Source organism: Pongo pygmaeus, chromosome 3, assembly GCF_028885625.2.
Source record: "Pongo pygmaeus isolate AG05252 chromosome 3, NHGRI_mPonPyg2-v2.0_pri, whole genome shotgun sequence".
Classification (NCBI taxonomy): Eukaryota; Metazoa; Chordata; class Mammalia; order Primates; family Hominidae; genus Pongo; species Pongo pygmaeus.
This window is the reverse complement of record NC_072376.2, coordinates 135,832,206-135,857,066: the sequence shown is the minus strand read 5'-3', so window position 1 is coordinate 135,857,066 and position 24,861 is coordinate 135,832,206. Positions and strand designations below refer to the sequence as shown.

General features: G+C 38.4%; 1 protein-coding gene across 3 annotated transcripts in view; it reads right to left on the bottom strand.

Annotated features, from left to right (window-relative positions):
• AFG2A (AFG2 AAA ATPase homolog A) overlaps positions 1–24,861 on the bottom strand; it is a 409,766-nt gene that overhangs the window by 67,635 nt on the left and 317,270 nt on the right. For all 3 annotated transcript variants that reach the window (XM_054484980.2, XM_054484981.2, XM_054484979.2), the window contains exon 15: positions 4,363–4,527. In XM_054484980.2, coding sequence (XP_054340955.1) covers positions 4,363–4,527 — 165 coding nt within the window. The remainder of the gene's footprint in view (positions 1–4,362; positions 4,528–24,861) is intronic.

Here is a 24,861-nt window from a genome sequence, read left to right as displayed (position 1 = left end):
TGAGGTGGAATTGCTAAAAATAACTTGAAAAACAAAAATCAAAGCAAAAGAAAACAATAGTGATAACCAAAAAGACTTACTTCCTCCTGACAGAAATTCCCATCTGCTTTTAAATGGCACATGTTTTTTCATTAACTGACAGCTACAGCCAAGAAGCCAGGACAATGAAAACAACAAAGCTGGAGGCATCATGCTACCTGACTTCAAACTATACTACAAGGCTACAGTAACCAAAACAGCATGGTACTGGTACCAAAACAGAGATATTGATCAATGGAACAGAACAGAGCCCTCAGAAATAATGCCGCATATCTACAACTATCTGATCTTTGACAAACCTGAGAAAAACAAGCAATGGGGAAAGGAATCCCTATTTAATAAATGGTGCTGGGAAAACTGGCTAGCCATATGTAGAAAGCTGAAACTGGAAGTCAGTGTGGCGATTCCTCAGGGATATAGAACTAGAAATACCATTTGACCCAGCCATCCCATCACTGGGTATATACCCAAAGGACTATAAATCATGCTGCTATAAAGACACATGCACACGTATGTTTATTGTGGCACTATTCACAATAGCAAAGACTTGGAACCAACCCAAGTGTCCAACAATGATAGACTGGATTAAGAAAATGTGGCACATATACACCATGGAATACTATGCAGCCATAAAAAATGAAGAGTTCATGTCCTTTGTAGGGACATGGATGAAATTGGAAATCATCATTCTCAGTAAACTATTGCAAGGACAAAAAACCAAACACCGCATGTTCTCACTCATAGGTGGGAATTGAACAATGAGAACACATGGACACAGGAAGGGGAACATCACACTCTGGGGACTGTTGTGGGGTGGGGGGGAGGGGGGAGGGATAGCATTAGGAGATATACCTAATGCTAAATGACGAGTTAATGGGTGCAGCACACCAGCATGGCATATGTATACATATGTAACTAACCTGCACATTGTGCATATGTACCCTAAAACTTAAAGTATAATAATAATAAAAAAAAAAAAAAAAAAGAAGCCAGGACAATGAGGGCCATAGCCACAGGGACAATGAGTGACAGGTGGCAGAGATGTCTAAAAGATGCAACCTACTTCAGTCTCCCCTCAGAGGCTGCTCCCTAACGGCTGTATTCCCCTTCCAGCTAGTGACAGACTTCCTCTTGAGAGCCTCCTGAGGCTTACAAAAGTGCTTCAATTCTCTATATACCCTCTCCACGGAGGAAAAATGGAGTAACTTTGAGCAGAAGGAGCTATTTCAAACACGGAGCTGGTCTAAGCTTTTATAGAACAATGCTGATTGGGCAAAATAAATAACCAAGTGAAAAGAAAATAATTTTTTAAAGTAACCTCTTCTCATCCCTGCCATTAAAAGTACCAGTGGTGAGTGCAGAGGCTCACGCCTGTAATCCCAGCACTTTGGGAGGCTGAGGCGGGCGGATCACCTGAGGTCAGGAGTTCAAGACCAGCCTGGCCAATGTGGTGAAACCCTGTCTCTAGTAAAAATACAAAAATTAGCTGGGCATGGTGGTGGGTGCCTGTAATCCCAGCTACTTGGGAGGCTGAGGCAGGAGAATTGCTTGAATCCAGGAGGCGGAGGTTGCAGTGAGCCAAGATCGTGCCACTGCACTCTAGCCTGGGAGACAAGGGCGAAACTCTGTCTCAAAAAAAAAAAAAAAAAGTACCAGTATCATTTCCAACTTAATCATCCTGTACAACTTTTTCACTAAAAATAAAAAATGCTCACTACACTTCAACATTTTGTTTCTAAAAAACAATTAGAGTGCCAGGAATTTCCTCGTCTCTGGCTTTCCTGCCCAAATTCTTGTTCATATAGCTAATAGTATACACTTAAATAAAATTAATTTTATATAATCTTGAATATAATATACTATTCTCTTGTGAGGACAATAAATTGATAGTAGTTTCATTTTTATACCCAAAGTGGCCAAAGAGACACTCCAACTCTGAGAAAATGGCTGTGTCTACAGCAGGGAGTTAGAGGGCTCCTCTTGTAACAAATGAGAACTGAAGTCTATTTTTCCTAAATCTAATTTAAAAATCTTTTTTCCCCACAGTTTATCAAGTGCTTGTTAAACACACACCATGTAGAAGGTTCTGTGGGAAGACAGAGAAACGGAGAGAGAGAGATGAAACCTTTTATTTTAAGCATTACTTAACCTGTCCTAAATCTCCTGTTTATTAACTTTAAGACTTTTAAAGAAATAATAATTTTCCTAAAACAACTGTGTGAACTGCCTAACTATTCAGACCAAAACAAAACAAAACAAAAACCCTCAACAGGGAACAAACCTGCCTCATCTAAATTAGAAACCACAGAACTACTAAGATGCAGCTGTTAGCAAAATTTCTATGAAGTTGTAATAATACACTAATTATAAATAGGACCACAATGGGATGCCCTCCCCAACCCAAGCATTATGGAACACAAAAATATAATTTGAGGAAAGACAGAATTTTCTGCTACTTTTCCTGTGATGATTTTCAGAAGATCTCATATAAAAATTAATCATAAATGTGCTTACAGGTCAGATCAAATAAGAAGTGCACTACATAAGAATTATCAAGCCAGTACAATAATTGCTGGCACCAAATGAGGATTTTTTCCTTTTAGCCAGATAGAATCTCACTGGGTTTTATTTTTGTTTTGCACTTCGATGTTACTACCATGACTTACTTCAAAGTGAGAAAGGCACATTTATATCTTGCTAACTGCTCTTCTAGTTCACTCAACTCAAGTGAGAGACTTATGGTTTCTTCATCTTCCTCTTGCTGTTTCCTGCAAATTGCCATATCATCATACATGATGCCAGCCCTTGTCTCAAATCAAAAACTGAATTCTAGAAATGTTGGAGCAGTCAGTTAACCATAACTCTACGTTCATTTTAACTTTATGGATGGTCATAAAGATCATTGTTTCCGAGGAGTTAAAGGTGAGCGCACTTCAACTGCTTCTCAAGCTACTTTCCACATGGCTTTTTATTCCAGTGGACTTGAAAAATATAAAGGAGGAAAATCAAATACAAATGCTCCTCAGCTTATGATGGGGCTATGTCCTGGTAAACCCATCATCAGTTGAATATGTCTAAGTTGAAAATGCATATATGTTTTTGACTTATGATATTTTCGACTTGTTATTTTCAACGTAAGATGGGTTTATCCAGATGTAGCTGTATTGTAAGTTGAGGAGTGTACTGAGTGTGTACCACTTTTGCACCATTGTAAGGCCCCAAAATCTTAAGTCAAACTGTCATAAGTTGGTGACTGTCTATATCTATATCTATGGTTCTTGGGGAAAAACAATGAATAGATCTGGGATTTATTTTGCTTGTTGTTTTAGCTATGACTGCATGATACACTAAGTTCAGTTCCAGATAGACTCTCGGAGTACCACTAATGATCTGTCATATGGTAATCTCTTTGGTGTTTACATAAGACGAATGAAAACAATAGCAAGCAAAATAGAATGTGGAGTCCTAGCCTACTGAGTAATTCAGAATAAAAATAATCTGTAACCTCGTACTTAAAAAAATATTAATCTCCCATTACAAGTCCACATCATTGGTTGACAGATGCTATTTCTGTGTCGAGGTACATAGTTGGTCCTTTCCTTAAGAAATGCAGCTAGAAAAGTTGCAGAATTATTTCATGGAATTTTATTTGGTAAATAAAAATAGCATAAGTAAAGAGTTGGTAAGGAGAGAAAAAATGTTTATCTGCCATACATAAAAGTCATTTTCATATTTTCACAGAGGTCTTGCTGTTCTTGTCAAGAGTTTATCTTCAGAGGTAAGGGCAGATGGTCCCTTTTACTGTGAGAGAATCTTTAATACAAAATTAGACTGAGATAACTTGCCAAAACGATAAAAAGATGATAATGATACAATCTGTTTGCTCTGCCCTTTATACTCGTGATATCCTAATTTCATTTCTATGCTCTCCATGAGGAAACAGGAGGGAAGGTAGTAGTATCGTTTCCATTTGATGGGTAAAGAAAGCAAAGTTAGAGAAGTGTGTGATTGGTTAGAAACTGCTATATTAAGAAGCCCAATGGAAGAATCTACTTCTAGTCTAGTGTTCTTCTCACTATATTATGCTATTCCTCTGAAGACTACATTTTGAGAAATAATAGGAGCAAGTAAAAAACAATTGTGATATAATAGAAGCCACGTAAAGTGCAATTTAACTTAGTGACTATGTCATGTACTGCACTTTGTTTCAAGATTTCTTAGTATGGTCATTTAAAACACCTCAGGGCAAGCAATTTATTTTGCTTAATGACCCCAAGCCACCACTTTCCTCCCACTAAGGTATTTTGAAGGGAACTATCTTACCTCTGCTCCTGAGTATGCGTCGGTTTGAAGGATGAGTTCATCCAGGTCAACTTCATTACTGACAGGCATGGAGTGAAACTGCAGCTTAAATATTTCCCTTCTTGTTGCTGCATCCGGTAAAGGCACATAGATGATTCTATCAATTCTTCCAGGCCGCATCAATGCCTATAAAGAAAATGAGGCAACATGAATTAACTGGGCTCAGGACTGACATTCCATCTTAAAGATACCTAGGGAAAGATGTCTGGAATTTCACGAACAATCCACTATTATTCGTAATTGGTAAATAAAACAAGTACCAGAGATTCCATAATCTATGTCACAGATACAAACAATGTGAAGAGTACTTTTGAAAATAGAAGGCTGGGCGCGGCGGCTCACGCCTGTAATCCCAGCACTTTGGGATGCTGAGGTGGGTGGATCAGGAGGTCAGGAGTTCAAGACCAGCCTGGCCAACATGATGAAACCCTGTATCTACTAAAAATACAAAAAAAAATTAGTCAGGCATGGTGATGGGTGCCTGTAATCCCAGCTGCTCTGGAGGCTGAGGCAGAGAATTGCTTGAACCCGGGAGGTGGAGGTTGCAGTGAACCAAGATTGCCCCATTACACTCCAGCCTTGGTGACAGAGTGAGACCCTGTCTCAAAAAAAAAAAAAAAAGGAAAAGCAGTACTTATGGGAGGTTTACCCTTCTCAGCAATTATCAGGTGAATAAAAGATGACTATTCTCTTTTCAAAAATGTGCAAATAATTTGCACTCATTATATCAAAAGGAACTTTTTTTTGGAACTTCCTTAAATAACTACTAAAATATGGTTTAAGGACAGGTATAGTGGCTCACGCCTACAATCCCAGCACTTTGTGTTTTTTTTTTCTTTTTGAGACAGTCTCACTCTGCCACCCAGGCTGGAGTGCAGTGGCACAGTCTCAGCTCACTGCAAGATTCTCCTGCCTCAGCCTCCCTAGTAGCTGGGACTAAGGCACATGCCACCACGCCTGGCTAATTTTTAGTAGAGACAGGGTTTCACCATGTTGGCCAGGCTCGTCTCGAACTCCTGACCTCAGGCGTTCGATCTGCCTGCCTTGGCCTCCCAGAGTGCTGGGATTACAGGCGTGAGCCATGGTGCCCGGCCAATCCCAGCACTTTGGAAGGGCAAGCAGGGCAGATTGCTTGAGTCCAGGAGTTCGAGACCAGCCTGGGCAACATGACAAAACCCCATCTCTACAAAAAAATACAAAAATTAGCTGGGCACGGTGGTGGATGCCTGTAGTCCCAGCCACTCAGGAGGCTAAGGTGAGAGGATCACTTGAGCCCAGGAGGCGGAGGTTGCAGTAAGCCAAGATAGCACTACTGCACTCCAGTCTGGTTGACAGAGTAAGACTCCATTTAAAAAAAAAATCTGTAGCTATATATCTATATCTATATCTATATCTATATATCTATATATCTGTATCTATATCTGGGTTAAGCTGTTAGCTGTTTCAGAGATCCCTCAAAATAGCAGAGTTCTAATAAAAGAATACTTCTAGAGCTGAATGCAGTCAAATGAGCCTTCTTAATATTTTACTAGAGGCTAATGCCTACGTAATTTTACAACTAATGAATTCACTTATTCAGAAAAATTTGGTGAGCATGTATTACATACCAGACATTGCTCTTGGTAATAGGAGAAAGCATGAATAAGATGTGTACAATTGACTATGGTGATGGTTATACATATCTGTGAATATACTAAAAATCAATTAATTAAATGTTTCAAATAGTGAATTTTATGGTATGTGAATTATCTCAAAGTGGTTAAAAAGAGGTATGTGTCTAAAATCTCTCTCTGTGTGTATCTACAGAGGGAATGTGGCAACTTTTAGCAACTTCTAAAAAGAACAAAGTGGAAAACTTACACTACTTGACTTCAAAACTTATAATGCTAAAGAAACAAGATAGTGTGAGAATATCTAGAGGATAAAGATACAGATAAATAAAATAGAAAAAGGAAGTCCATATGGATTTTAAGGCACTCAACAAGGAAATTATCTTAAGAAATGTACTGTGAATACTAGAAATCCATATGAAAAAAATGAACATTGACCCTTACCTCACACCATACTGAAAAATAAACTTGAAATGTATGAGCTAAAATTACAAAACTTCTAGAAGTATAAAAGAAAAACATGGATAAACTGGTCTTTACAAAAATCAAAACAAAATTTCTTTTCAAAAGGTACCTTTAAGAAAATGAAAAGACTTATAGTGCTTTGGGTATATACCCAGTAATGGGATGGCTGGGTCAAATGGTATTTCTAGTTCTAGGTCCCTGAGGAATCGCCACACTGACTTCCACAATGGTTGAACTAGTTTACAGTCCCACCAACAGTGTAAAAGTGTTCCTATTTCTCCACATCCTCTCCAGCACCTGTTGTTTCCCGACTTTTTAATGATTGCCATTCTAACTGGTGTGAGATGGTATCTCACTGTGGTTTTGATTTGCATTTCTCTGATAAAGGACTATAAATCATGCTGCTATAAAGACACATGCACACGTATGTTTATTGCGGCACTATTCACAATAGCAAAGACTTGGAACCAACCCAAATGTCCAAGAATGATAGACTGGATTAAGAAAATGTGGCACATATACACCATGGAATACTATGCAGCCATAAAAAATGATGAGTTCATGTCCTTTGTAGGGACATGGATGAAACTGGAAATCATCATTCTCAGTAAACTATCACAAGGACAAAAAACCAAACACCGCATGTTCTCACTCATAGATGGGAATTGAACAATGAGAACACATGGACACAAGAAGGGGAACATCACACTCTGGGGACTGTTGTGGGGTAGGGGGAGGGGGGAGGGATAGCATTAGGAGATATACCTAATGGAGTTAATGGGTGCAGCACACCAGCATGGCACGTGTATACATATGTAACTAACCTGCACATTGTGCACATGTACCCTAAAACTTAAAGTATAATAATAAATTAAAAAAAAAGAAAAAAAAAGAAAATGAAAAGACAGGTCACAGGCTGGGATAAAATGTTCACAATATGCATATTTGCAAAGGGCTTGTATCCAAAATATATAAAGAATCCTCATAATTCAATAATAAGAAAATAACCCAAAGTAACTGGACTAAAAATTTGAACATACTTGCTAACCATACAGCTTCCTTTGTGAGGTAAGTATGTGAAAAGATACTTAACATCATTAGTTATCAGATCGATGCAAATTTAAGCCACAATGAGATACCATTACATTATAAGAATGATGAAAATTAAAGACACTAATAATACCAAAGACCGATCAAGGACATGGAGCAACTAGAACTTACATACACTGTTAATGGGAATATAAAATAGAACAACTACTTTGGAAAGCTATTTGTCAGCTTCTTAAGAAGTTAAACATACCACATCATAACAACCCAATTATTTCACTCCTAGGTAGTTACCTAAGAAGATAAAACCCATATCTACACAAAGACTTGTATATGGAAGTTCACAGATTTTATTTTTTTGAGACAGAGTCTCACTCTGTCACCCAGGCTAGAGTGCAGTGATGTGATCTTGGCTCACTGCAACCTCCACCTCCTGTGCTCAAGCGATACTCTTCTCAGCCTCCCAGGTAGCTGGGACCACAGGTATGCACCACCATGCCCAGCTTTTTTTTTTTTTTTTTTTTTTTTTTTTTGAGGTGGAGTTTCACTCTTGTTGCCCAGGCTGGAAGTGCAGTGGTGCAGTCTCTGCTCACTGTAACCTCTGCCTCCTGGGTTCAAGCAATTCTCCTGCCTCAGCCTCCCAAGTAGCTGGGATTACAGGTGCCCACAACCACGCCTGGCTAATTTTCTGTATTTTTAGTAGAGATGGGGTTTTGCCATATTGGCCAGGCTGGTCTTGAACTCCAGACCTCAGGTGATCCGCCTGCCATGGCCTCCGAAAGTCCTGGGATTACAGGCTTGAGCCACCGCGCCCGGCCCCAGCTATTTCTTTTGTATTTTCAGTAAAGATGGGGTCTTGCCATGTTGCCCAGGCTGGTCTCAAATGCCCATGTCCAAGTGATCCACCCACCTTGGCCTCCCAAAGTGCTGAGATTACAGGTGTGAGCCACTGTGCCCAGCCCACAGTAGCTTTATTCACAATAGCTAAAACTGTAAACAACCCAAATGTCTACCAACCTATGAGTGAATAGTCAAAATATATAATGGAATACTACTCAACAATAGAAAGGAAATACTGAACACTCAACAATGTGCATGAGTCTCATCATGCTGAGTCAAATAGAACAGACATAAGAGAGTACATACTGCATTTATATAAAATATTTACAAAGTCCAATATATTCTATAGTAGCAAAAAGCAGACTAGTGTTTGACTGCAACCTGAGGAAGAGGGAAAGATGGACTGCAAAGGGGCAAAAGCAATCTTTTGAAGGTGATGGGGATGTTCTGCACCTTAATTGCAGAGGTGGTTTCACAGGTTTACACAAGTCTAAATTAATTGACTTGTACATATAAGTTGATACAATCATTGTATGTAAACTGAAACTAAATAAAAAGGATTAATAAAGAGTAGTAACTTGCATTTGTTAGACTCCCAGTATTTATAAATCAGTAAATTTAAAGAGGAATCAAGATATTTTAAAATTTTCTCTATAATCTGGAAAGATTATCTTCTTTGACTAACCAGTTTGAAAAAAATCGCATAAGAAGTCATGTAAGAGAAAGAATACTTACTTAACAAGCTGTGACAGATCAATTTCTATGATTTAGCCACGAATTTGGTGACATATATTACAACTATTTCACAATCTCATAGTTAATTTGTTTTGTTTTTGTTTTGTTTTAATGTACTTCACCATTTTCACACTTAGAGTTCCAAACAGACTGTTCAAATCCATGGGGTCATATCATCATATCTCATACCACTGCTTTATAAAATACTCCAGTGAATGTTAACAAATGTAATGGAAAAAAGGGTTTTCTTGTTAAATAAATTTGGAGAACACTGTGTAGAAACAAAATAAAAGGTTTGTATAGGTTTCTATATGAAGGAATTTTTGGAAATTATATTAATGGGTAATAAAAATATCCAGGAGAAACCTATGGTAGTATGTAAAAATTCTATTTTAAATTCCCAAACTCTAATCATGGAACATCTCAAAAACTAATATTTCTTTTCCACTTTGGAAAATGCTGTTGTATACTTTTTGTATATGTTATAATACCTAGAAGAGGGTGATTGTCTATCAAATATATGTCAATCAATTCTTAACTTACATACAAATTAGCTGGCAAAAATTCAATTAGGAAAAATCATAAAATAAATATATTTCCCTTGCTTAAAAATGAGTATTTTAATTCTTTGCAGACAATTCTGTATACCTTAAAATGTATTTTATCAAAGAATTCAAAACTCCATTTCAATCATGGAAATCACTTCTTTCTACCTAAAACAAATACAGGACTTAGGAAATAAAGATGATTTCAGTAAATATATATTTAAAAAATTGAAAATGTTATCTAAGATAAATAACATTAATATTTATATAGCACTTAAGAATCTATGAGGGAGGAGCCAAGATGGCCGAATAGGAACAGCTCCGGTCTACAGCTCCCAGCGCGAGCGACGCAGAAGACGGATGATTTCTGCATTTCCATCTGAGGTACCGTGTTCATCTCACTAGGGAGTGCCAGACAGTGGGCGCAGGTCAGTGGGTGAGCGCACCGTGCGCCAGCCGAAGCAGGGGCGAGGCATTGCCTCACTCGGGAAGCGCAAGGGGTCAGGGAGTTCCCCTTCCAGGGGTGACAGACGGCACCTGGAAAATCGGGCCACTCCCACCCGAATACTGTGCTTTTCCGACGGGCTTAGGAAACGGTGCCCCAGGAGAGTATAGCCCGCACCTGGCTCAGAGGGTCCTACGCCCACGGAGTCTCGCTGATTGCTAGCACAGCAGTCTGAGATCAAACAGCAAGGCGGCAGCGAGGCTGGGGGAGGGGCGCCCGCCATTGCCCAGGCTCGCTTAGGTAAACAAAGCAGCCTGGAAGCTTGAACTGGGTGGAGCCCACCACAGCTCAAGGAGGCCTGCCTGCCTCTGTAGGCTCCACCTCTGAGGGCAGGGCACAGACAAACAAAAAGACAGCAGTAACCTCTGCAGACTTAAATGTCCCTGTCTGACAGCTGTGAGGAGAGCAGTGGTTCTCCCAGCACGCAGCTGGAGATCTGAGAACGGACTGACTGCCTCCTCAAGTGGGTCCCTGACCCCTGACCCCCGAGCAGCCTAACTGGGAGGCATCCCCCAGCAGGGGCAGACTGACACCTCACACGGCCGGCCAGGTACTCCAACAGACCTGCAGCTGAGGGTTCTGTCTGTTAGAAGGAAAACTAACAGAAAGGACATCCACACCAAAAACCCATCTGTACATCACCATCATCAAAGACCAAAAGTAGACAAAACCACAAAGATGGGGAAAAAACAGAGCAGAAAAACTGGAAACTCTAAAAACCCGAGTACCTCTCCTCCTCCAAAGGAACGCAGTTCCTCACCAGCAACGGAACAAAGCTGGACGGAGAATGACTTTGACGAGCTGAGAGAAGAAGGCTTCAGACGATCAAATTACTCCGAGCTACGGGAGGATATTCAAACCAAAGGCAAAGAAGTTGAAAACTTTGAAAAAAATTTAGAAGAATGTATAACTAGAATAACCAATACAGAGAAGTGCTTAAAGGAGCTGATGGAGCTGAAAACCAAGGCTCGAGAACTACGTGAAGAATGCAGAAGCCTCAGGAGCCGATGCGATCAAATGGAAGAAAGGGTATCAGCCCTGGAAGATGAAATGAATGAAATGAAGCGAGAAGGGAAGTTTAGAGAAAAAAGAATAAAAAGAAACGAGCAAAGCCTCCAAGAAATGTGGGACTATGTGAAAAGACCAAATCTACGTCTGATTGGTGTACCTGAAAGTGACGGGGAGAATGGAAACAAGTTGGAAAACACTCTGCAGGATATTATCCAGGAGAACTTCCCCAATCTAGCAAGGCAGGCCAACATTCAGATTCAGGAAATACAGAGAACGCCACAAAGATACTCCTCGAGAAGAGCAACTCCAAGACACATAATTGTCAGATTCACCAAAGTTGAAATGAAGGAAAAAATGTTAAGGGCAGCCAGAGAGAAAGGTCGGGTTACCATCAAAGGGAAGCCCATCAGACTAACAGCGGATCTCTCGGCAGAAACCCTACAAGCCAGAAGAGAGTGGGGGCCAATATTCAACATTCTTAAAGAAAAGAATTTTCAACCCAGAATTTCATATCCTGCCAAACTAAGCTTCATAAGTGAAGGAGAAATAAAATACTTTACAGACAAGCAAATGCTGAGAGATTTTGTCACCACCAGGCCTGCCCTAAAAGAGCTCCTGAAGGAAGCGCTAAACATGGAAAGGCACAACCGGTACCAGCCACTGCAAAATCATACCGAAATGTAAAGACCATCGAGACTAGGAAGAGACTGCATCAACTAACGAGAAAAATATCCAGCTAACATCATAATGACAGGATCAGATTCACACATAACAATATTAACTTTAAATGTAAATGGACTAAATGCTCCAATTAAAAGACACAGACTGGCAAATTGGATAAAAACTCAAGACCCATCAGTGTGCTGTATTCAGGAAACCCATCTCACGTGCAGAGACACACATAGGCTCAAAATAAAAGGATGGAGGAAGATCTACCAAGCAAATGGAAAACAAAAAAAGGCAGGGGTTGCAATCCTAGTCTCTGATAAAACAGACTTTAAACCAACAAAGATCAAAAGAGACAAAGAAGGCCATTACATAATGGTAAAGGGATTAATTCAACAAGAAGAGCTAACTATCCTAAATATATATGCACCCAATACAGGAGCACCCAGATTCATAAAGCAAGTCCTGAGTGACCTACAAAGAGACTTAGACTCCCACACATTAATAATGGGAGACTTTAACACCCCACTGTCAACATTAGACAGATCAACGAGACAGAAAGTCAACAAGGATACCCAGGAATTGAACTCAGCTCTGCACCAAGCAGACCTAATAGACATCTACAGAACTCTCCACCCCAAATCAACAGAATATACATTTTTTTCAGCACCACACCATACCTATTCCAAAATTGACCATATACTTGGAAGTAAAGATCTCCTCAATAAATGTAAAAGAACAGAAATTGTAACAAACTGTCTCTCAGATCACAGTGCAATCAAGCTAGAACTCAGGATTAAGAATCTCACTCAAAACCGCTCAACTACGTGGAAACTGAACAACCTGCTCCTGAATGACTACTGGGTACATAACGAAATGAAGGCAGAAATAAAGATGTTCTTTGAAACCAACGAGAACAAAGACACAACATACCAGAATCTCTGGGATGCATTCAAAGCAGTGTGTAGAGGGAAATTTATAGCACTAAATGCCCACAAGAGAAAGCAGGAAAGATCCAAAATTGACACCCTAACATCACAATTAAAAGAACTAGAAAAGCAAGAGCAAACACATTCAAAAGCTAGCAGAAGGCAAGAAATAACTAAAATCAGAGCAGAACTGAAGGAAATAGAGACACAAAAAACCCTTCAAAAAATAAATGAATCCAGGAGCTGGTTTTTTGAAAGGATCAACAAAATTGATAGACCGCTAGCAAGATTAATAAAGAAAAAAAGAGAGAAGAATCAAATAGATGCAATAAAAAATGATAAAGGGGATATCACCACCGATCCCACAGAAATACAAACTACCATCAGAGAATATTACAAACACCTCTATGCAAATAAACTAGAAAATCTAGAAGAAATGGATAAATTCCTCAACACATACACCCTCCCAAGACTAAACCAGGAAGAAGTTGAATCTCTGAATAGACCAATAACAGGATCTGAAATTGTGGCAATAATCAATAGCTTACCAACCAAAAAAAGTCCAGGACCAGATGGGTTCACAGCCGAATTCTACCAGAGGTACAAGGAGGAGCTGGTACCATTCCTTCTGAAACTATTCCAATCAATAGAAAAAGAGGGAATCCTCCCTAACTCATTTTATGAGGCCAGCATCATCCTGATACCAAAGCCTGGCAGAGACACAACCAAAAAAGAGAATTTTAGACCAATATCCTTGATGAACATTGATGCAAAAATCCTCAATAAGATACTGGCAAACAGAATCCAGCAGCACATCAAAAAGCTTATCCACCATGATCAAGTGGGCTTCATCCCTGGGATGCAAGGCTGGTTCAATATACGCAAATCAATAAATGTAATCCAGCATATAAATAGAACCAAAGACAAAAACCACATGATTATCTCAATAGATGCAGAAAAGGCCTTTGACAAAATTCAACAACCCTTCATGCTAAAAACTCTCAATAAATTAGGAATTGATGGGACGTATCTCAAAATAATAAGAGCTATTTATGACAAACCCACAGCCAATATCGTACTGAATGGGCAAAAACTGGAAGCATTCCCTTTGAAAACTGGCACAAGACAGGGATGCCCTCTCTCGCCACTTCTATTCAACATAGTGTTGGAAGTTCTGGCCAGGGCAATTAGGCAGGAGAAGGAAATCAAGGGTATTCAATTAGGAAAAGAGGAAGTCAAATTGTCCTTGTTTGCAGATGACATGATAGTATATCTAGAAAACCCCATTGTCTCAGCCCAAAATCTCCTTAAGCTGATAAGCAACTTCAGCAAAGTCTCAGGATACAAAATCAATGTGCAAAAATCACAAGCATTCTTATACATCAATAACAGACAAACAGAGAGCCAAATCATGAGTGAACTCCCATTCACAATTGCTTCAAAGAGAATAAAATACCTAGGAATCCAACTTACAAGGGATGTGAAAGACCTCTTCAAGGAGAACTACAAACCACTGCTCAAGGAAATAAAAGAGGATACAAACAAATGGAAGAACATTCCATGCTCATGGGTAGGAAGAATCAATATCATGAAAATGGCCATCCTTCCCAAGGTAATTTACAGATTCAATGCCATCCCCATCAAGCTACCAATGACTTTCTTCACAGAATTGGAAAAAACTACTTTAAAGTTCATATGGAACCAAAAAAGAGCCCGCATCGCCAAGTCAATCCTAAGCCAAAAGAACAAAGCTGGAGGCATCACACTACCTGACTTCAAACTGTACTACAAGGCTACAGTAACCAAAACAGCATGGTACTGGTACCAAAACAGAGATATAGATCAATGGAACAGAACAGAGCCGTCAGAAATAATGCCACATATCTACAAGTATCTGATCTTTGACAAACCTGACAAAAACAAGAAATGGGGAAAGGATTCCCTATTTAATAAATGGTGCTGGGAAAACTGGCTAGCCATATGTAGAAAGCTGAAACTGGATCCCTTCCTTACACCTTATACAAAAATCAATTCAAGATGGATTAAAGACTTAAATGTTAGACCTAAAACCATAAAAACCCTAGAAGAAAACCTAGGCATTACCATTCAGGACATAGGCATGGGCAAGGACTTCATGTCTAAAACACCAAAAGCAATGGCAACAAAAGCCAAAATTGACAAATGGGATCTAATTAAACTAAAGAGCTTCTGCACAGCAAAGGAAACTACCATCAGAGTGAACAGGCAACCTACAAAATGGGAGAAAATTTTCGCAACCTACTCATCTGACAAAGGGCTAATATCCAGAATCTACAATGAACTCCAACAAATTTACAAGAAAAAAACAAACAACCCCATCAAAAAGTGGGCGAAGGACATGAACAGACACTTCTCAAAAGAAGACATTTATGCAGCCAAAAAACACATGAAAAAATGCTCACCATCACTGGCCATCAGAGAAATGCAAATCAAAACCACAATGAGATACCATCTCACACCAGTTAGAATGGCAATCATTAAAAAGTCAGGAAACAACAGGTGCTGGAGAGGATGTGGAGAAATAGGAACACTTTTACACTGTTGGTGGGCGTGTAAACTAGTTCAACCCTTGTGGAAGTCAGTGTGGCGATTCCTCAGGGATCTAGAACTAGAAATTCCATTCGACCCAGCCATCCCATTACTGGGTATATACCCAAAGGACTATAAATCATGCTGCTATAAAGACACATGCACACGTATGTTTATTGCTGCATTATTCACAATAGCAAAGACTTGGAACCAACCCAAATGTCCAGCAATGATAGACTGGATTAAGAAAATGTGGCACATATACACCATGGAATACTATGCAGCCATAAAAAATGATGAGTTCACGTCCTTTGTAGGGACATGGATGAAACTGGAAATCATCATTCTCAGTAAACTATCGCAAGAACAAAAAACCAAACACCGCATATTCTCACTGATAGGTGGGAATTGAACAATGAGAACACATGGACACAGGAAGGGGAACATCACACTTTGGGGACTGTTGTGGGGTGGGGGGAGGGGGGAGGGATAGCATTGGGAGATATACCTAATGCTAGATGACAAGTTGGTGGGTGCAGCGCACCAGCATGGCACATGTATACATATGTAACTTACCTGCACATTGCGCACATGTACCATAAAACCTAAAGTATAATAATAATAATAATAAAAGGAAAAAAAAAAAAAAAAAAAAAAAAAAAAAAGAATCTATGAAGCATCTTCCACATACTGTAGCTCATTTAATATTCCCCCAAATTTTGGGAATTAGATATTATTATATCCTTATTAAGACAAAGAAAATGAGGCCCAAGGTCGTACAATAACTTACAGAAACTGCGCTGAAATCTGGGGTTTCTAAATGTTGAATCAGTCCTTTTTAATTTTACTATTTTGACACTACATGATACTCATTATTGATGAACAAACAAAATTCTCTTTCTGAAATATAACAAAGTTCAACAATTCTCTCATCAAAAAAATTATTAAGCATCTACTATATGCCAGATTGATTTACTTGCTGGGGATACAGCCATGGAGAGCTTGGTTGTTTTTTTAAAGTTGAAGTTGTCCTTTTCACCCTACTGAAATAACAAATTCTAGGCTATTTTAAAATTTCCTTTCTAATAGTTGAAAGAACACAGCAAAGGATATAGAGCATACATGTCAGCTAAGTCACTGGAACACTCAGCATACATCTGTGTGTGCTTATTTATTTATTTATTTTTTTAGCTGTAGCTATCCTCAGGCAGTGCAGGTTGAGTATACTTCAATGATTATAACATTGTCTGGGCCAACAGCCAGCTAGGCTTTTTCTGGCCTGATCTTGTCAGTGAAAGTTATGCTTAAAAAATAGTAGGAAAGAGCCTTCCTTCCTGTAGAACTCTGAATGAGTAAACGCCCTTCCTAGAATTTCTTTAAAAATACTGTTTTGGGATATTAGGGTGGAAGAATGTATTCTGAATGATAGCATGTTCTATTAGTATTAAAATCACCATATGACAACTCAATGAAAAAAGAAGCCAAGGCTTTCTAATATTCTGAACCCTATGGCTCCAAGGCCATGTTGGATATTGTGGCCTCTCCATTAAAACTTTATTAAAAAAAACAAATCATAGAACAAACTCCCTTTCTGAGAACTTATTCAAGACCTTGGGCAAGTCTCTACATCTGTAACAGCCTCAGTTTCCTCATGTGTGAAAATGAAGGCGGCTCTTTAATTACAGGTGCCTATGTGCATTTGACAAAAATTCCCCTCAAACTATACATATGCAAAAATACTCCCAATTTTGCAAATAATTCCAGGGAGTTCACCTGACATCTGCTTGTGTGCTCCAGACTAAAAATTATCATATTGGATAACCTTTTAAATGGGCCTTCCAGCCCCCAGTTCTAGGATCCCCTGCCATTCTTATACAACAAAATATCCACAGCTTACACTGCATAGTCATTACTGTAAACATGTTAGTTTATTATGAAACCAATATCCATCTTTTCTTCTGACCTTTATATCAAGGACTCAAAACATCTGGTATTTCACATGAATGAGTCTTAGCTATCAAACCTTATACCACAATTATAAGGCTGCCTTTTCTTTTTTATAAATTCTGAAATTGAACACTTATAGTTTCATGTTCTATCAAATGCTCAAATCTAATTTCATTAACATAGACATACTTGTTCAGACAAAAGTATTAAAATAGACACCTTGAAAAATCAGGTCCCATTGGCTCCCATTCATTTAAAATAATCAACAAGGGTGTGTATGTGTATATAGGGAGTGCCTTCCTCTAGGAAAGGAAAGCAGCACTGAGCCTTTATACTTTAATAAAAACATATCAATGAATCATGATTCACGGAGAGAAGAGTTCCAGAAACCAGGGAGAAAGGTGGATCTTTGGTAACGCTCTGAATTATCTCAAAGAAACCTTGGATTTATTCTAGGTATCTCTTTCTTCCTCTAAATCCAACTAATGCATAGACCTGGCTAACACTACTTAAATGTCTCTTAAAACTGTCACTTCTACCCATTCTTCTTTATTGTGTATTTGTGTGTTTGTCTACGGTCTGTCTTTCCCAACAGACTGTAGACTGTATGTAATGGCAGGAATCATATTCATTTTATTCAACACTGTAAGCTCAGCTATGGCACATGTAAGGCACCCAATAAATGTGTACTCAGTGAAATCAAGCCAACATAATCATTTGTCTAGAATATCATAACTGCTGTGCTAGTTGTTTTTCTGCCTGCAGTCTTATTCTTTCCTTCTTTTTCCTTGCTTTATCTACATCATGGCTAACGTGATCATTCTAACTGCAAATACGTTAACTTCCTATTTTCTAATCATTTAATTGTACATCAAAGAAAAAAGTCCAAGTTCAAGTATAGCATTTCTCACCCTGTGAGAAAAGAAAAGGAGCTGTAGATAAGATAGGAGTTACACTAAAATCATAGAAACTTGAAATGCTATACTTGAACTTGGACTTGCTTAGGAGCACCTAAACACCCAGTTAGTAAAACTCACCACGCTTCTTTCTGCCTCCCTGTTTTCGCACATATTTCTCCCTCTGCTCAGAATGACATATTATCTCTTTGTCGATCAGGGAAGCTCCACTTCTTGTTCAAGTCTCAGCTTAAAAGTCTTCTCTTATATTGAAACTTCTATGACTCTTCCAAATACATAAATGAATTTTAAACTTGTAATTTGGCATACAAGGTTAAAAGTGAGGGCAAAAGAATCAGCTTAGCTGGAGGAAAATTCTAGCTCAATAACTTATTAGCTGTGTGTTTGGACAAATCAGCAGGTGTTTTTTTTATCTATATTGATATAATGTGCTTAGCTCAGTGTTTGGCATATGGCATGTATGCTTCAGTAAGTATTAAATGCTATTATAGTGATTACTGTTCTTGTATAATTATCCTCAGTACTTGATTATGAGATCCTTGAATATAGGCAATGTTAGTAATCTCTGAATTCTTAATATATGGCAGATGTTAATGTTCTTTGAATAAATGGAACAATGAGCTAGGAGGTTAGAATAATAGATTGAAAAGTCAAGTCAAAATACAGATTCTTGATTTTTATTTCTAAATCTCAATATTTAAAAAGAATTGATATTTAGCAATTCTCTACTTGCACCCTTCTTTCCCTGCTTCTTACCATAGCCTCTGAAATGCTCAATTCATAACCCTTTCCTAATAGATAGAAGAAACATACTTGTCTGCAACAGAAACCTGATAGAGGGATCAGCTCTTACAGAGGCCCAGAACATTCCTGTATATATTAAATCTTTCCATGTGTGGGTTCACATTACTCAGCCAAGAGATGTACAAAGCTAACTTTTGAAAATGTTGCTGTATCTTTGACCTTAGCTGCTGTCTTTTAAAGCTTGAAATTCTCAGTGTTTCAGGAACACAATTTCATAATATCTCTTATGCAATTTAGTAATTTTTAAAAGTATAATTACACTGGGAGAAGAATGACTTTAGAGACTAATAAAATAAGCAGTAGTATGTAAAATCCATGAGAGCCTTTGCAAGGAGCACTCTGCATTATATTATTTGCTAATTAAGCTTTTGGGACATTGAAAAAGAATGTAAACTACTTCAGTCTGGGTAAGCATCTGCTGAACAGGCATCAGAAAACAAAAACAGATTTTATATCAAATTTGAATAAAAAAGTCTTAACTACCCACAAGATATTTTAAAAGTAACTAAAAAGACACCTCCTAGACAATTTTTTTTTTTTTGTGCAAAGCACTGTGAGGAAAACACAGAAGCATATGACTTAGTCCTTACCTTTAATAACATTAAAAAGTAGAGAAAGATCAACACGCAAACAACTAACTGCAGCAAGCTTTGATCAACAGGCTAAGACACTAGTAGAAAATGATAAAATACACAATAATTACCAAATTAAGTAAGAATTTAAGAATGAGGTGAGTCAAATTATACTTGATTCATGCTGATACTAAAAGCCAATCATTTAAATGAGATAAAACCAGAAACATTTACCTAACCCATACATAAAACTTTTTTGGAAAAGCAGAAATAGTTATGAGAGGAATGTGTTAGAGATCAAAATCAATCAGGCTAGCCACAGTGGCACACACACAACTGTAATCCCAGCACTTTGGGAAGCCAAGGCAGGCAGATCGCTTGAGCTCAGGCATTTGAGACCAGCCTAGGCAACATGGCGCAACCCCATCTCTAAAAAACAAACAAACAAACAAACATAAAAATTAGCCAGGTGTGGTGGTACACACACCTGTAGTCCCAGCTGAGGTGGGAGGATCACTTGAGCCCAGGAGGTTGAGGCCCAGGGAGCCATCCACCACTGCGCTCCAGCCTAAGTGACAGGGTGAGACCCTGTCTCAAAACAAATAAAAGATCAATTACACTTAAAATAAGCAATAGGCTCTGTTAAACAAAGGAAACCAATTTTCATAATTTTTCTCTTAGAACTTTGAGCTTAATAAACCTTTTCACAAGAAGTATTTTGAGATCTTTTAACTTTAGAGTATAGCTAAGTGGGTAGTAATGATATATATATTTATGTTAGTAATAGTAGTGATACACACACACACACATGCACGCAAGTAAGCACACACACCCTTTACATAAGTCATCCATTTGAGATGTGTATTTATGAAACCATGGGCAATATAATTTACGGGGGAAAGAAACTGTTTCCAAAAAGCCAAGGAAGGGAGATTTTTATTTGTATTTTTAAAAACAAAATCATTATTGGTACAGTGGGTGTAACCTTAAAATTAAGTTATTACAAATGGGTCAGAAAATGGAAAGAGAATTTCTAAGGGTCAAAATTAATTGATTTAAGATAAGACTTTAATTGGAAACAAAGAGCTTCACATATTCTTAAAAAAATTCCAGAAACATTTCCCTAATCCAAATGAGCCGGGCTTTAAATGACAAGGAGGGGAAATTTACCAGATTGAGAATCTGCGAAAAGGCAGAATGAATATTATAAGCAAATAAGAAAAGTGCACAAACCATTCCTGGGAGACGAAAAGGTTTACTGTGGTCACATGTAGGGCAGACTTTCCCAGAGGTTGTACTGGGAATGGATTAAAGTGTATGCTTAAGATATTGTTTCCTTCAGGTTTCAGAAGGGCCAGAAAGCTCAGAGAAGCCAGAGAATTCAGGCAGTCAGACAGTGGTATCATCTGGTTATTATTCCATGTGTGACATGTCATGAAAAATTTGGGGAAGCACCGGTAGAGGATGCTTAGAAACATGGGGACATGAAGGTAGATTAAGAAAAAAAATCCACAGGTATAATTACATTACATATGGTATGTAATGCCAAGGAGTTTGGTCCTCATCTCACAGTCCGTAGCAAATTGCAGAAGGTTTTTAATGAGGAAAGAGACAGGCTTGATTTTCTGTTGAAGAAAGTAAATGATTCTGGCAGCAGTGTGGAGGAAGCACAGGAATGAAGTGCAACTTCCAGTTAGGCAACTAATACAATTTCGAGGCCCTAAATTAGAACATGAATAATAGCAGAGGCAGGGAACCTGAACAGGACAATTTAAGAGATGTCTTTGAAGTATAACTGCACAATGTTTTCAACTTATTATTAGACACTTTCCCCTTTTGACAATGCCACTCCATTGTGCAAAGGGAGATAAGGATAAAAAAGCATTTATTTTAAATAGATTCGTAATTATTCTGCAAAGACAACAATATCTGCTAAATTAAAACCTGGATCTTAACAATGTTCCATGACTTGACTTTTCAACTGGTGGACATGGTTTTTAAACAATAATTCAATTTGTATTATAACTATTTAAGATAATCACTTCCCCATAAAGCTGAAAAAGTTGTAGGAGTCTTTAGTGCTTAGCTAGGCTTCACAGAGCAGTTCAATCCCACAGACATTTGCTGAGTATCTACTATGTGTCAGGCATAGGATTAGGTACTAGGGTTATAAAGTTCTTTGTTCTTTAAAAAATAATTCATTTGAAACAGATTTCTGTATGTCAACATGTGAGCGTATATTTGTATTAAAACAAATAAATCAATCAGTCTTTAGGCTATCTGTCTAATGTTGGGCTTGCTCAGTTCTGCAAAAACCTGTAGCACTGTGCAAGAAAAGACTTGATGCATTTGACAGCAGGTGTTCAGGAAAAATGCACCACAGTAAATAGCAGCAATTGATGATGAGCACAAAATGAAGAGAACAGAAGAAAAAAAAATTTAGCATGCACACACATACACATACTTATTTTATTAGCATATTTTCTTTGTCCATTTCTATTAAAGAGTCATTTACAAGTCAAAACAGTACGTATCCAGTACTAATCCAAATTCTTCCTCTTGTAAAAAGTGAATCCGCTTTTTAAAAAACTATAGGGGCAAAGTGAAAACAATGCAAACTAACATTTCCTATGTCTCTATAAAATTCACTCTTTAAAAAGGGTCTCCATAAGGTAGAATAGGAGTGAAGAACTTACTTAGATATTTACATATTTTAAGATATTTAAAAATATATAAACCCATGGGTTCTTAATGGGGGTAAGGGGTAGTGGCAGTGGGGAGAAATGGCCTGTCCTCTGCTTCTTTTCCCAGCATCGTCTCCTGTTATTTGACCCCTCCAGGCCCTTTACTTTCTACCAATACCGAACTCCTTGTACTTCCCCTAAAATTGCTATCAGCATATTCTTCACACCTCTCTAATTTATAAATAGTGATCTCTTTATCTGAACAGTCCTGTCTACTCCCAGGCCATGTACTCCAGGAAAATCCTAGTTATTCTTTCAAATCATTTCTATACAAAGAAACTGTCGTTTTCTTCTCTATATTACTCCTAAACACTGTTCACATTTCTTTTGCACATATCATACAACAGCTGTTTATATTTTCTAATGCCCCTGCTGAACCATAAGATATTCAAAGGACATATATTTTTTCCCAATTTAAAAGAAATCACAATATAAGGTGATCTGCCTACAGACACCTACTAGGTATACAGAAGCATGCAGACAAAAAATATATAAGACAGCAGGTGATACCAAAAACATGTTGCTCAGAATATGTGTTTCTGGATAACTAAGGTTTTTAACTCATTACATATAAATGATTTTTAAAAACCTAAAATGAAAGTCTTCTGATATATACTACAAAGAATGGATGTTACAGTAAATGTAAACAAAGGTTTTCTTGTTGACTCCAAGTCTTCTTTTCCCTCTCCATCACTCTTAAACAATATTCTGTGCTAAAGTTATTAGATGGTGAGGATACAGATGAGGTAGGACAGATTTATACAATGTGACTTGAACGGGCACCACAGGACTGATGGGTTGCACAGTGGTGACGCCGAGTGGTGATGCAGAGCTGTGGATACTGCCTGCCTGCACTTGCAGAGGTCATCAATGTTTCCACATCCTCTGAGAGGAACAGGGTGTTTCTGTCTCTCACCCCAAAGAGACATTGTTTCTGTTTTCTATTCCTGCCACTCCTCAATTTTTTTTAAGGTACAAAATACCAAGATACAGAAGCTATTTCTTATCAATCCCACCAGAGTGCAGCAGGGCTGTTTTATCCTTTTCTTCGGCTTTCATTTTCTTTCTCTCAGGCTGGTTCCAGCCCATTTCTGAGTTCCGTCAGTCCTGCTTTGGGTGTTCAGTGCACCTTTCTTTTTCCTTGTCTCTGATACCTTGTCTGATAATACAAGACATTACAAAATAATGTCATTTTTTTTTAATCTTACCTATTTCATAGTTCAAAATTCTGGATCTATTACTTACTGAGTTTTATTTATTTATTTGAGACAGGGTCTTGCTCTGTTGCCCATGCTGGACTGCAGTAGCATGATCATGGCTCACTACAGCCTTGACCTCCAGGGTCCAAGTGATCCTCCCACCTCAGCCTCCCAAATAGGTGGGACCACAGGTGTGTGCTACCACATCTGGCTAATATTTTAATTTTATTTTTTTGGACAGACGGGTCTCCCTACATTGCCCAGGCTGGTCTAAACTCCAGGACTCAAGTGATCCTTCTGCTCAGATTACAGATGTGAACCACCACACCTGGTTGTAACTGAATTTTTTTTTTTAATTACAGGGTACATGTGCACAACGTGCAAGTTTATTACATAGGTATACATGAGCCATGTTGGTTTGCTTCCCCCATTAACTTGTCATTTACATTAGGTATGTCTCCTAATGCTATCCCTCCCCCAGACCCCCAGCGCCTGACAGGCCCCAGTGTGTGATGTTCCCCACCCTGCGTCCAAGTGTTCTCATTGTTCAATTCCCACCTATGAGTGAGAACATGCAGTGTTTGGTTTTCTGTCCTTCTGATAGTTTGCTGAGAATGATGGTTCCCAGCTTCATCCATGTCCCAACAAAGGACATGAACTCATCATTTTTTATGGCTGCATAGTATTCCATGGTGTATATGTGCCACATTTTCTTAATCCAGTCTATCATTGTTGGACATTTGGGTTGGTTCCAAGTCTTTGCTATCGTGAATAGTGCCGCAATAAACATACGTGTGCGTGTGTCTTTATAGCAGCATGATTTATAATCCTTTGGGTATATACCCAGTAATGGGATGGCTGGGTCAAATGGTATTTCTAGTTCTAGATCCTTGAGGAATCACCACACTGTCTTCCACAATGGTTGAACTAATTTACACTCCCACCAACGGTGTAAAAGCATTCCTACTTCTCCACATCCTCTCCAGCATCTGTTGTTTCCCATCTTTTTAATGATTGCCATGCCAACTGGCGTGAAATGGTATCTCATTGTGGTTTTGATTTGCATTTCTCTGATGGCCAGTGATGATGAGCATCTTTTCATGTGTCTTTTGGCTGCATAAATGTCTTCTTTTGAGAAGTGTCTATTCATACCTTTTGCCCACTTTTTGATGGGGTTGTTTTTTTTCTTGTAAATTTGTTTAAGTTCTTTGTAGATTCTGGATATTAGCCCTTTGTCAGATGGGTAGACTGCAAAAATTTTCTCCCATTCTGTAGGTTGCCTATTCACTCTGATGGTAGTTTCTTTCGCTGTGCAGAAGCTCTTTAGATTAATTAGACCCCATTTGTCAATTTTGG